General features: G+C 36.3%; 1 protein-coding gene across 1 annotated transcript in view; it reads left to right on the top strand.

The window, feature by feature from the left end:
* NTNG1 (netrin G1) overlaps positions 1-14,771 on the top strand; it is a gene marked incomplete at both ends in the record, with an annotated part of 162,993 nt that overhangs the window by 93,252 nt on the left and 54,970 nt on the right. The window contains 2 exons of the mRNA XM_080916024.1: positions 8,213-8,278; positions 10,783-10,842. Coding sequence (XP_080772150.1) covers positions 8,213-8,278; positions 10,783-10,842 — 126 coding nt within the window. The remainder of the gene's footprint in view (positions 1-8,212; positions 8,279-10,782; positions 10,843-14,771) is intronic.

Raw genomic sequence — 14,771 nt, 5'->3', positions numbered from 1 at the left:
TGCCTCTGGCTCTTCATCTTAAAGTACAATGGGTATTTTAAGATTTTTTTTTTGGTTTGGTTTGGTTTCGTTTGTTTTCTAATCAACAAGGTGAAAGAGCATTCAAGGCTTAGCCAGCATCACAAAGGACTATCTTGCCTGTTGTCTAGATTTAAGGTAAAGAGATTCACAATGACACGATCAACTACAAGGGAATGTCCAGAAGTGTTTAATGGTATTAGCAAATTCCTTCTTTGTGGACTCATAGGGTACCTATTGTATGTACTGGTGAATTCCTTTCCACTCCAAAGAGCAAGAATTCACATGTGAGTGACTCATTGACAGCCTAAAAGGTGCAGAGGGCACAGGAACATGGCTTTAAGGGTACAGGATAGAGACAAGGAAGCTGTCTGCACATATCACTAAGTCTAGGTATTTCCTAGGGTTTTTTCTTCCTTGTAAAGAAGGAATCAATGAATACAATCCCACCAGCTACCTAGGAAGATCCCACTGTAACTGACGAAACACCCAAGAGGGTCTGATCATCAAAGTAGTTTTCGTAGAAAATAAATGATGTATATTATTGATGTAGAGTATTGATGTATGTAACCATAAGTTTACATGCATATGCCATTATTTTACAAAAGCTTGAGGATTCAGCTCTAATAGACTTCAGTGTGGATCTCATAATGTCAGTGTCAGCATTAAGATTCAAATACATTGATGGAGTGGCTATTCTTTCCGATCATCTACTAAGAATGTTGAAGAAAACAAATTTTCCATTAAGGGCATTTCTACCTGCTACTGTCTATGTACTAGGAAACAGGGTCCTCAAACATCCCAAAAGCACTTGATCTAAAATCAAGTCATTATGATGTGCTTTGACCTATAGCTACAAAAGAAAAAAAAAAATATGTCAGCAATTAGTGAATTCCCAAATAGATCTGTAGCCATTTGAGCTTTGTGACTATTGTTTCTATATAATTTCGTATGATGGCAATCCACTCATGTCTCCCTCTATATGAGATATACATGTAATAACTCACAATTTTATCTAAATGAACATGTGTTGATGCTGATGATCCAAATTAATAGATGCTTTATTGTGGGTGTTTTTGTTTATAGTGAGAATCTAATCATTACCTTCTAACGGGTATTTCTAATTCACTGTCCAGCAGTGCAAGGACTAATCATGTTAAACAATATAGTACAAAGAGTATAATTAGTCTGGCAAAGACCATCCTAAGGTTTAGTAGCTTTGTGAGGGTAATTATTATATCCCACAAAGGCAGATGACAAATGAGTCAGATGTGAAAGGTATATTCCCCAGAGAATGACATATGACATCAAGAAAAGCTATTTTAAAATCTTGAAATTTTAAAATAAACACCAAAGAAAATCCACAGAGCAAAATAGGGATATGCCTGGTTTGCAACCCTCACTACAGATTACTCTCCTAAATACCTTTCATCTGACGAACAAGATGGTATATGAAGCAAGCAGCAGTGGTGGAGCCGTTTGGCATTCCCCTCCCCACATGCCCCATTATTAAAATTGAAATAACAATTCATGTCAGGGAAATATCTCATTTTCCTGTTTTCTTTTATAACGAGCATTGCCTTCATCACAGAGTTAAAAATTCATCTCTAATTTGATTTAATTGGCAGGACTATTAAACAAGGGAAATGCTACCTGCAGGGATCCATCAGCCTGTTGAGAAAGCCTAGAGATGTTTTCATACTTGAGAACATTTGATGCCAGTTGGAGACCTTGTAAAAGTTGTTTTCCATTCAGCATCCAAATATTTCTGTGCAGTGCTGATTTGTTGTAGAAATTTGAATGATGAGAAGGAAAATGACAAGGTTAATCGCTTACCCACCCAAGGGTTATTAATAATCATGTTCATTCTATTCAGAGAGTGCAGTGTCTGTTTGATTCCCCCGCCTTTGTTTTAATACTTCTAAATCTTCCCCAAATAAAAGTTCCATTGAATTGCCCTTTAACTAATTAGATTTTATATAATGAAGGGGAAATGATCAGGCTAGTGTAGCAACATGGCAAATTGCATGGTGTGCTACATTAATTTTGAACTGTTTGCTGATGTTCCAGAAAGAAAGCTAAGATCTCAGGTGCAACATCTTTTGGGATTATTTTTATCATGTACCCAGTATCCTCATCACAGATCCATTCCATATTTGTGTAACTAGCATTGCATATTCATGAAATCTTTGTTGTTATCCTAAAATTGAATGAACATTAGGACATAGCTGCCTTTTTAATCCTGGATAAAATCAAATATTCCAGTGAGAGGGGAGGAATCTCCCACTAACCACATTTACTCATCTTGAGCAAATTAACATTTTAAGGTTCTAACCTTTGCCTAGTCAATTTTAGAATGCCAATCCACATTTTAAGTGTGAGCTAAAATCTCTACTTTGCTAGTTGTCTTTGTAGGATAGATTGTTTTCTAGGTAGAAAATATATCAGGATTTCTATAATGAACCCTTAAACAAAGTTCTGTGAATCCCTACTCTGAAGTATCTCCTTCCAGAACATGTCAATTGAAGTCTTCTTGAAGTACACATTTTCTTGAAGTATCAGTGGGCAGGTGACCAACTGACAATTTCATTTCTTTGGAAAAGTTATACAAAGGTTTGAATTGTGTGTGGGGCCTTGTACCCCAACTTTCTACAGAATTCTGCTTTACAAATATTAAATTTGAGGCCCAGAGTGACCAAATAATTATCCCAGTGAATTATCAGCTAGACTGTTAATCTAACTTCATAGCATTAAATGAAATAGAAGAGAGTGCATAAGGAAAAAAACTGGGTTTATTGACTCCTGCCAAAACTCTTATCTATCTAGTTATGAAACCCCTTTGATTCCACCCATTTCTGTGCAGAGAAGCATAGACTTTGGAAAAAATCGACATTATTTTGCAGGTACTTCAATGTGCTGCCATTACAATTTGTAAGCATGGCAACTGAGGAAAAAGCTCTAGAACTTTATCCCATTAAAGCATGTACTTACTTCCTCTACTACCGAGCAGCCCCCCAAGGTACTGACCAGAGAGGAAGTATATAAATGTTGTATTATTGCAGAATGAAAAGCAGTATGTGAGCTATGCAAATCATGGAAGATGCTTACACATACCGTATAAGAATGGACCAAACTTTTCATCTATTGGAAGAGTTGCTTATGGCAAAGTACAGTTAACTGGTCGTCTCAAGGACAGAGCTCCTACTATGACATCAAACTCATCTCTCCCATCAGCTTAATGATGAGGCACTTCTCAGAAATAGACTGGCATCTGTGAAGATTGCAAGATTACCTCCAAGAGAATTTCTCCTGAAGAGCTTTGGGATCTTCTATAGATCCTTGCTAAGGAAAGCAAATGCACTATTTCAAGATTTCCCAAGGATCACTAGCAATGATGATGCAAATACAAAAAGGCCTTGTCTTCTCATTTCCACTCAATTTTCACCTCATAGTCCCTTAAATGGTGGTTCACCAACATCTTTTCAGTACCAGTTTCTTTAACCATGGGCTTTTAGAACCAAAACTAGTGCCATTAATATATTTGAAAAACTTTTCCAACTTCATTTTACACATGAAGCAAAAGTGAAATTCCAGATAATATCTAGTTTCCAACTCCTGTCTTAAACCTTTCATATCTAGAAATACCCTCCTGGTTATTTAAAATACCACAGTGCAAGATAGTATGTCATAATTATTCTAAAAATCTCTAAATTTGCTCCTTTATGGGAAAGAATAATTAGTTTACTCAGTTCTTAAAGACTGTTCACAAATGAAATGAGTTTCCATTTCTGATTACTGAATGTCATGTAATAGAATATTCTCTTCAAATTTTGCCTATATAAATATAAAGTCTTTAGTCTCTGCTTCAAGATTGCTTTTTAGCTTGATTTCCATGTTGGGATTAGATGGTCAGTTTTAGTAACTCTAGCATAGTTCTTTTTAATTTACAGTGCAGAAATCTTTCTTGGAGCACAAAGGAGAAAAGAAATGTTCTTTCTGATTCTCATCTTTATAATGTGAACCTCAATTGTTCTAATTCATAAAAATGGATTTCAAGTGTTGCAAATACATTGTTTTATAATTTTTCACAAGGATTTTTTAAACAAAAAAATACAGTGAAACTAAATATTTAAATTATATGCTAAGCTACTGTATTTCCAAATAGAAACTTGGAAATTACATTACCCCCATTGTGAAAGGTCAAAATCTAATATTTAACATAGTTTGAAAGGTAATTTATTTCATTCTAAACATTGGAGTTTATTGATACAGTTTCAAATCAGATTATTCCATAGAGTAAGCTCTATCTTAATGAGCTTTATATAGGTCAGAATTTCTTTGTTTGAGGGAAAATAAACAGTGGAAAAAATACGAAAGTGCATTCCTCTCTCTACTTTGATAAATGTTCTAGAAGAATTGTTTATTATATTATTTGATCTATGTTTGCCACAATAACCTCAACAGAAAATCACTAATAGCTACTGGATGCTCACAGCAACACAGTTTTCATAGCAAGCAAAGCCACAGTCTCCATCTTACCAGTGAGAAAACTTAGGCTTAGAGAAGTTAAGAACTTTTAAAGTTAGAATTTTAGTTCTAGTCTGAGCTCTGTTTGTGGGCATCATATTTTAAATAGATTTCCATTAAATAGTTATTTTCTAGACTCTTAATAGATAGAATTTGATTTTTAAAATAATAAAAATAATTATAACCTATGGATAGTGCAGATATTAATATGTTACTTATTTTTAAGAGCATATTTGTGGCATATATATTATGTTCTCTTTATCATGTATATAGATAGCATATGAAGTCCAGTTATAAAGATAGCAACACATTAGTCTATTTTACCATATGGGCCTGTGTCACAGAAGACCATTTCTAAGTGTTTGACCACCTACATGTGGTGACCCCTCCTCAGCACAGTTGTTTCAGTTCTGATTGAAGAATAACTGTGGTAGTAAAAAGGCCCACAACTGACATGTAGTCAACAGGAATTTTCTCTCATAGAGGGTACTCTAAAGGGCGAATGTGTCATCCCAGTAGGCTTTGTGCCTCCGTAAACTTCAGTGTGATTGTGGTAAGCCAGGAGGAAAACTCTGGCATGATAGAACTTGCCAGCTGAAAGAAATCATAGAGATCACTTCTCTAGCATCTTTGTCTTAAGCATAAGGAAACTGGAGTCTGGAGAAATTGACAGCCAGACAGCTCCTAAGTGGTACAGCTGACACCAGATTACTCATTCTATGACTCTCTGAGCTATTTGCCTCAGAATGAAGCACCACTCTGTGATTCTCCTAGCTTATTGGGAAAATAAAATGAAATCACTAAATTTGCAGCAGTTTTCCCAATACAATCCAAGTTCTTTGGATGTAATATGAGATTGCTTATCTGTACTGTTTATCTAGCTGTAAAATGCAGTCCAGTGACTAAGAAGTCTTAGAGGCTTCATCACACGTGGGCACAATAAAATAGTACATGTTTCACTTACAATATCTGTATACTTTCTAATGTGCCTAATTTACTTTGAGGAGTTAAATAATCATCCCTACTTATTGATAATTCAACCTAATGACAGAATCTTAAGAGAAACAAAAGAATGAGAGGGTAATATAATTTTTATTGTTTTCTAAGTTGGCCTTGTAATTATAAAACAATTTTTTAAATTTAAGATGAGATAACAAGCTTAAAAATTCTTTATTTTTGCCCAAATATCTAAGCATATTAGATAGGCAGTAGCCAGATATGAGGGTTTGGAAGCTACGGATATTCATGCCCATTTCTCAGAATGTTTTCACTCCCTAAAAAACACATAGCATGCATTATTTGCCCCACTGGAAAATTAAGCAAGGACTTGTGCCTTGTTCAGGAATCTTAAGAACCCTACATAACAAAACTACCAAGAAAAAGTCTAATTCTATTCCCAAGCAAAAGCAAGGCTTTCCATTGCTCAAGCACCTAACTTAGTAGCACAATATAGAGTAAGATATTCTATGTGGGGAACACATAATGATAGTGTCCACCTAGAGAATCTCACACAGCTCAGATAAATTGTCTACAGTCTTCTGAAGTTCAAGATAGGCCAATAAACTGCAACTTCAAATTCCAAGTGGGGAAAAAATAACCTAAAATCTTGGTAAAGAACTACCCCAAAATCTTACCAGTAGACATTTAATATATTGGAAAAGGGAATAAAGTTTCATTCATAGGGTTAATTACTAAAATTCATTTATAAACTATTATAAAATGATTAAATTTCTTTCATTCTTTGAGAAAGACTTCCACTTCACAGCCTGTATCTGCCCTAGAACCAACTATGCAGCCCAGGCCAGGATTAAACTTGTGAGAATTTCCCTGTCTTCCCCTTGCAGGTGCTCTGAGAGTTGTTCGGAGTTCTTAATAAAGTTTATTGACAGAAGAATGAATTAAATAGTTGTGTTTATTTAATCAAACCAAAGTCATTAAACTCTCAATATTATGGCTTCAACCCTCCCCCTACTTATGACATTTATTTGTCTCTCACTAAGCAAATATCTTCTTAATTTGGTACTAACAATACAAGTAGCTAAAAATCAAGCTAATTAATTAAAATATTTGAAATAAGCATTTTGGCATGATTCTCTCAAACTATAAATGTACAGTTTCTTAAAGCTTATCATTAAAAACCAATTAAACTTATTCCACTAATTCAGTACCTACCCATTGTCAAAATGGTCAGGTGAGAAACAACATCCTATGAGTAACCCATGGATCTGGCATAATATGGCCAAGTATTTGTTTATTTAACAATGCCCAGATGCACATGTGGAATAACATGATGTTCTTTTTACTACTCATACATTTTAATAAATATAGACTTTTTTTTTGCTTGTGCATCTACATGTATGAAAGCAGAAGAGAACTGGGTAGTGGCACCCAGCAATGGATCTGTAAGATTAGCTTTTCAAACAAGTCGGTGTAATATGGAAGTTCCATGTCTTCCAAGAACTTTATTGGCTATAATCCATTGATGGAAGAAGCAATCTGATAATACCTGTTTCCAGTAGCTCAGTCACTTGGTATCAATTTCCAATTGTCAGATACTTATTCAAAGGTTTTGTCTGCCCTTGGAGAGATTCAATCTAATCAGGGTGACAAGAGTAGACCTATGAAACTTTAAGTAGCAGTACTGAAACTCAGGTCAGTCCACACTGACAAGAAGTCAGGAGTGCTCAGCTCACCATGGTAACACACTGAGGCAGGAAAGAGTCATAACTGCCCCGACAATTGAGTGATCACAAAGAAAGAACAATACACAAGACATGTGTTTCTGAGCTGGTTTTCATGGATGAGATTTAAACCATGAAATAGTTGCTTTACTAATCATGGTCTTTGAACTTAATAAAAACTACCAGATTCAGAATGTTAAGTCTTAAACATGAAGGGCTTCTTGCCTTCTGTAGTATTTTGGGTTTTGTAGCTGATGGACCTAAAACAGAGTTAATAGAAGTAAATAAAACCATGTCCTTGATTACTTCTGGTTTATAACACGTAACTTTAGAAATGTATTTTGAAGTGAAAACATCAAGGATATATATCCATACATACATAAGGCTGTAGATAAGATTGAAAGACCTTTGGGCTACTCCTTTAGCAAGAATTACCAGTAATCCCTTTTTCCTGGTCTGAGAAATTACATGCATAAAAATAGGAAATAGATCCACTTCCTGTCAGAGATAATGGCTCACACTTAAAACACGCCACAGAGGATTCTGATGAAAGACTATGCACCCAGTTTATATCTGTAAATATAAATTGAGTAGAATGGAAACTCCAAGTGGGAAATTATTTCTTTAGTGTTATCTTCTAGCTTCAGGCACCAGCTTTACAAATCTGTTTGGATTGTTGAAGTCCCCATTTGGTTATTTGTGTGAGAATACTCTACTTATTTCCAAAGTAAAGGCAAAGCTTCATTAAAGAAGTCGCTATACAAATAATGTCCATTCAATGTTTTGGGAGTCATCAATTGCTTGCTCTTGTTTGGTGTGGAAGTCATGTTTTGTTTCAGTGCATCACAACCAACTTAAAAAAAAAAAAAAAAACAAGGTGTGTGGTTCATGTCTTTGTCCATATATATTTTTTGTTGTTATTGTTGTTTAGACCAATGACATCATAGCTGAAAATAACACTCCCTGATTTTTCCTGATGCATGCAGCTCCTCCAAAGTTTAATAGGATATGGCCGAATATTTCTTCCCTTGAGGTTTCTAACCCAAAACAAGGTAGGAGTGTCTAAAATCCCTACTGATATAAAAATCCCATGTTTGGTGGGGGAAAATCCTATATACCATCTTAACATGAACTAAAACATTACCATGGATGCTTTGTCTTTGAATGAATCATAACCTGAATCTTTATTTTTTTTCTAAAATGAATGTAGCCCCAGAAATACTGGAGTAAAAGGGGAAAATCAGATGGAGCAGGATTTATAAGTCTTGAACAAATTTATTTTTATTGAGTCACAAGAAAAGCTGAGAATTTAGTTGTCAACATAGCACGGATGTAAATCTTAAACCTTTGTGGGTATTACAAGCTCCTTCCTTCCTTTAGCTCTTCTTAAGTAAGCTCACTGGTCATCACCATTGTTCTGAGGGTCAAGATAAATAGATGAGGACATCACTGAAACTCCAGAGGGTCTGTTTATCATTGTTCCATATTGCAACAATATGATTCTCTCTCTCACTGTGTCTCTGTCTCTGTCTATCTCTGTCTTTCTCTCTTTCTCTCTCCCTCCCTGCCCCCCTCTGTCTGTCTGTCTATCCCTCCTCTCTCCTCCCCTCATTCTCTTCCTCTTTCCTGCCCTCCCTCCCTTTCTCTCTCTGCTTCTGCCTCTCTTTCCTTTCCTTCTCATATATCTATATCGATGCATGTATGCTCATTCTAATAAATTCTTTTGTTGGGATTATCCCTTACATCACATTTACCAATGAGCATTCATTTTTGCCAGCTTAGAAAATAAAATACCAAGTCTGTTCTCTGAACTGTAATATCTTTATGGCTTCTGGTGTCAGAAGGAAGGAAGGAAGGAAGGAAGAAAGAAAGGAATGAAGGAGCTAGAAGCAGAGGGAAAGAGAAAAGCAGAAAGGTGAATGAGTAGAAACTGCCAGTAGGATTACATGGAAGAAATGGAATTTTTGAAATGGGTCGTGAACTTCTAAAGCTGAGAGGTAATGTTAGCTTCACATTGCCATCTTGCCTATATGCACATGTGTTTGTGTACAAACAGGGTCTATCGCAGTAGAAAGCAGTGTTCCTTTGCCTCCTTTCTCCAAAAATAAAACATTCATCACTGACTTCTGCCTTCGTTAGTTATAGACAGGATGTTCCTTTTGAACTCTAATGAATACAGATGGAGGAGGAAATGAGCAAAAGGAGAAACCAGGAAATAGCTACTAAGCAAAACAAAATATATTAGCAATTTGTTGAGGAGTCAAATTGGAAGGGCTGCATTTTCAGTCCACTATCGGAGTGATGAAATTGAGACTGTCCTAGATACATACATTACTAGCAAATAGAATTACCTTAATCATTTGCTCTAAATGAATTTCTCTAAGTTTCTGGGTACATACATGGAAGAAGAAATACAGTTCAAGCTTATTCCTGCTAATAACGTTCCCTGGGGAATGGGGTGGGGGGGCAGGTTTAGCAGTTTTATTCCCTGGCAAGTTCACTGAGATCATCTTTGAATGCATACAGTATTTCCCACTGAATTCAGTATCGTGACAAATATACAAGAAGAGACCTCAGGATTAACACTTCGCCACAGTGTTATAAGCTGAATAAGATTATGCTTTGTTCAAATCATAAAATGAACCCATTTGATTATTTTGATGTTTTTGGTGTTATGAGATGAAAGCTTTCAGAAACGTCATCAGAGAAGGCCAATTATACATTTTTTTAATGATGTGGATGAGGAGCTCAAATTAAGCTACTTAAAAATGTAACACAGCTGGATTAAGTGCTTAAGCTCGAAAGACTAGTGTCAGGTAAGCTGTCTCGCAGAGGACAGTTCCACGGAAGCATAATTTATCTTGCCAACATCAGCAAAGAGCCCCACCCCCCACCAGATCCTATTCTGTTTTTGCTATTTGCACAAGCAACTCATCGTGAATCAATAGAAAAGAAAGCACAGACTAGTTAAGAAAGACAACCCTGTCATTAACAAAGAACAGCAGCACTGAGGCAATACACACTGAGAAAAGAAACACAATTTTCAGAGGGACCCATATTCACGGTGACTCTGAGATCCAATACTGCTGAGCTGTTGACCTTCTGACTATGCTCTGTGATGCCTACTATGTTCAGCAAGAACAAATGATCTAGCTGACTAACAGATAGACACATTTATGGTGACAAAGACAGAGTGGCATGGTAAACTGAGGTACTGATATTATTGTTACCACAACATTCTAAGTTACTTATGAGGCAGGATGATCAGAGAACCCATGTTCTCATGAAGATAAACTTTGTTCATGGGACTCTGGATATAAATGCTATTTCTTCATATCTATAAAAACAAAAGCTTTATTACTAATGACAGTGTTGAACCATTTTCAGTCAAATAGAAGCCTTTCTTTGTAACTGCAACAGATTTCCAGACAGGACAGATAAGAACAGTCTTCTCGTCTAGGGCTACACAGAGTGGGTTGGTAATAAGGTATTAATTTCAGTTTGCACGTTTCACTATTGTCTCTAATTTGCTGTTCATTTTTTTAAACCTATGCAGTTGCTCCCAAATTAGCTTTGTCAACAGTTTCTTCTGTTCAAGTTGCAAACCACAAGCGAGGTAGGAATTCTTGGATTCATACAGTGATCCCATGGTGTTATGTGTTGTGAGACATTGCACTGTATGAATCTGGAATATCTGTGAAGTGTACCCATCAGCTTATCGGTGAGGCATGTTGACTGATACCCAAGCAATGCATCAGCAAGTACCAAGAACGTTCCATATATATATATAAATAAATGGCTTAACTCAGAAATTCACCTGCAATTAAATATGCCTCAAGATTTGTTTTCTGAAAAACTAATGTTTGGGTAGGAATTAAGACAGTTTAGGATCATGAGTTCAAGAGTGCTAATACCCATGCTTCTTTTATGGAAAATAAGAAAAACCACCAGCAGTGGGTCTCAAGGATGTTTTCCATGATGCCAGGAAGGCAGACTCCTTTGATGGTTCCCCTTTTCGGGTGTGACTAAGGAAATCTATTAGAGTTTATGATTCCAAAAGTGGTTTCAAACAATTCTATGAAAAGTTCTGGATTAAGTATTGGGCACATTCTAAAATAATAGTCCTGTCACTTTCTTTAAATTGCAATGGTCAGTGGTTCATCTGTGACTCATGATGGCCTATTCCAGATAGCATCTGTCATTCACAGAATGAAGATTTTTCAGGAAACATGAAGACCCTGTTTTTATTTTTTCACCAAATTTCCTAAGTGTCCTCTGTAGCAGGTGTGTCTTGTTTTCCACTCTTCACTGTTGGGCATATGTCTTCCTCTTTGTTTCTTATTTCATTTTCCATGAAATACATTTTTGATAACATTTGAACTTGGTTTGTTCTTTGAGGTGAAGTATCAGGAGGGCTTCCTTCTAGCTTAATAAATTTAATTGTTTTCAATATGGCAGTCAATGCTGAATTTATATGTGAAGCATATAGAGAAAGGGAGAAAGTTGGTGACAAGATGGGAAAATGGAAAATAACCACATATAAAGTATGGCCTGATGCCTCATAGTGTGTTTTGGATTTAAGAATATTAAGAATGCCCTTTGGAGGCAATATCATCTGGGCTGGGAATTTGAGAGAATAAATAGAAATAAACTTGCGGTGGGTTCTGAGGGTTAGAAGGTGATCTAGACTCATAATCTATATCATTGCAGTCATTATGCTTATAGTAAGAAGCTTCCCCATCCTTAATAAGCAATGCTGTTGCACTGAACAAACAAGACGGAGTAGAACGGAGACAAGAGAACTTTTGCCCTTTCATTCACTCTTATTCCCAATGTACAAAAGGCTTCTTGACATGTATCCAACCTTGTGACTTCTAGTTTCTTTAGTCATAGCACTAATTAGTTGCAGACACATTTCAGAAGCGGGAAGAAGCCAGCTAATGGAGAAAACTTATCATTAAAAATGTGCAGAAGATGCTCAGAACCTGCAGGATACAGAACAGGATGAGTGAAGAAAAGAATGAGAGAATTCTATAGGTTCTTCTTTTCTGCCTTAGGAAAGATCTCAGGAGAAGCATCATACTGTTAAGTCAATGAAGGAAAAAGAATTCTCACAATTTTTATTCTTTTCCCTTCTATCTAAAGTGGCTTTTCCAAACCTTTTCTGTGTAAATGAATTTTCAACAGCTTTGGATTTGAGTAGGCTTCTCCTGTTTGAGAAAATGATCTATGATAACTAGAGTGTATGTTGTTTTCATTGCTATAGTCACATGGGTGATGTAATAATATAATTTCAAACAAAAGAAGTAAATTAAGAAAAAAAAGGCATAGAAGGAAAAAGAAATGTTCTCTTCTTCCTGATATTGCTTTTCTTCAACGGTCTTTGTCTCCAGCCTTTGGCTTTTCTGTGATTCTCATCTGCTAAGGTCTTCCACAGAGAGTTTCAGTCAGAAGTTCTTGTGAAAAACCTAAGAGGGCCATGAATCTCAGTTACCATAGAAAGCCAATTAATGAGTCAATTAAAGAACCAACTATGAGCACTTTTCCTCTCATAAACATCTCTAGCCTGCCTTAGTCTTAACTGGTCACTAATAAATTCATCATTATCATAAGCACCTTGCATGACAGGACATGTGCCATATATACATAATATACCATATAATATATATATACCATATAATATACCATATAATATACCATATAATATATATATGGTATATTTTGGATCTAGGCATAGTTGTAAAGGTAAATGTCTTGTGAGTAGACCACTAGATCATGGCTGAAGACATCTGAAGACATATTTGATTGTTGCACATTGGGTTCTCTACTGTTTCTAAGGCTGATAACACTTCTGCGCTTCCTACAGTGTACAGGAAAGCCCAAGCCAACAAAGTATCCGGCTCTCAGTGTCAATCACAATCACTCTCACTTTAGCTCCTCACATCAGGTGCCTGGTACATGAGAATCTTGATAAATGTGTTGCCTGTGCTCGCCCTGTCAAACTATGTACTTGTGAGTGTGTGCTTTAGAGACTCCAGCTGTGTTTGCTGATGCAATAACGCACGCCTGTTATGCTATATATTAGAATGTAACTTAAAATTTAAAAATATAAAGGCACGGCAATGTGCGGAAAACTACTTTTTTCTTCCTAAACCGGCCTGTACAGAGATGAATTTGCTCAACTGATATAATCACTAACTCCGTTTTAACTTATTGTATGGTGCTGTTTTTCTAAACTGTATAATGTGTAGGACATAGTTGGACTCTCTTGGGATTCGAGTGGTAGAAGAATGAATTTAAACCTCTCTCTCCTCCTTGTTTTCCTCTGTCTCCTGTGGGAGAGTACTTTGGGATTATTATTCCTTCATTTATTTTCTTGTTCAATAGAATTTCTGAGTGATTAGCATATGTCAGGCAATGCTTTAATTTCTATGGTCATAGCTTCAAGCAAAGCAGATATGGTCCACATGCATGTGTTTATACTGAATCGATAGCAAGAGCTTATAAAATGCAATTTTCAGATATTAAAAATGCTAATAAAAACATAATAAAGGATTAAGATACTGGAAGATTAGTGTTTTTAAGTGGCAGGGTTATTATTTCAGATGAAGTACTCAGAGATATTTCTATGGCCAGGAATAGTCTCAGAGTGCTGGGGGAGGGAAGTGCTGAGTAGTACTTGAGGAGATGTCAGGAGAGGAATACATCTGGCCTACCTAAGAGACAAGTAGTCATGGAAATGTGCCTGGTGTGTTTCAAGAGCAATAAGGAGAGGTCCTGCCACAGTGATGAAAAGAGTGGAAAGAGTGAGGAAGAAGCCAAGTGTTGGTAAAATAAAGAAGCAGTGAACCTTTTAATATGACAGAGATGGGAAGCCATTAGGATGGTGAGGAGTGAGGCACCCTGATCCATTGGGTCATTCTCACTGCCAGGAAGTGCCGCTTAGCAGTGATGAAAATAATGTCCATGAAAGGATGAGATGGTGGAGGTGGTGAAAAGTCAGCATTGCCACAGATAAAAGCATAGCCAAGTGGACTGGTTCATTGACTGGTTGAGGACAGAGAAAAGAAGGGATCCCAAAGACAACTCTGGCAGTGCAACATAAGCAGTGGACCAAATGGACTTGGTATTTCTTAAGATGCGCCACTGGTTGAGCAGCAGAGCTAGTAAGGGACCCCAGCATCACAGTTTCAAACATCTTAACATTAAGATGTTACTTAAATTTACTAATGGAGATGGTGAGCAGGGTGCCAATTATAAGACATGTATCTGAATGGAGTCTCACTAACTAGGAAGTTGGTTCAGGTGGGAAAATAGTACTATGGAATGTTCTAGAGAAAGATAGTTTTCAAGTTTACATATACATGATTTTTAAACTCTTAAAAATATCTAGGGGACATCGAAAAAGTGTGAAGGCCCAAGGACTAAACTCTGAAGCAAATAAAGTGTAAAGACAAAAAGCAAATATATAACAACAAAAGCAATTAGTATGGAAGGAGGAGATCTATGTCTAGGGTTATACTGTGACTCTTCTAGTAAGAGGGT

The sequence above is a fragment of the Micromys minutus genome (assembly GCF_963924665.1).
Source record: "Micromys minutus genome assembly, chromosome: 4".
In the NCBI taxonomy this organism is placed as follows: domain Eukaryota; kingdom Metazoa; phylum Chordata; class Mammalia; order Rodentia; family Muridae; genus Micromys; species Micromys minutus.
This window is presented reverse-complemented; position numbering and strand designations above follow the sequence as displayed.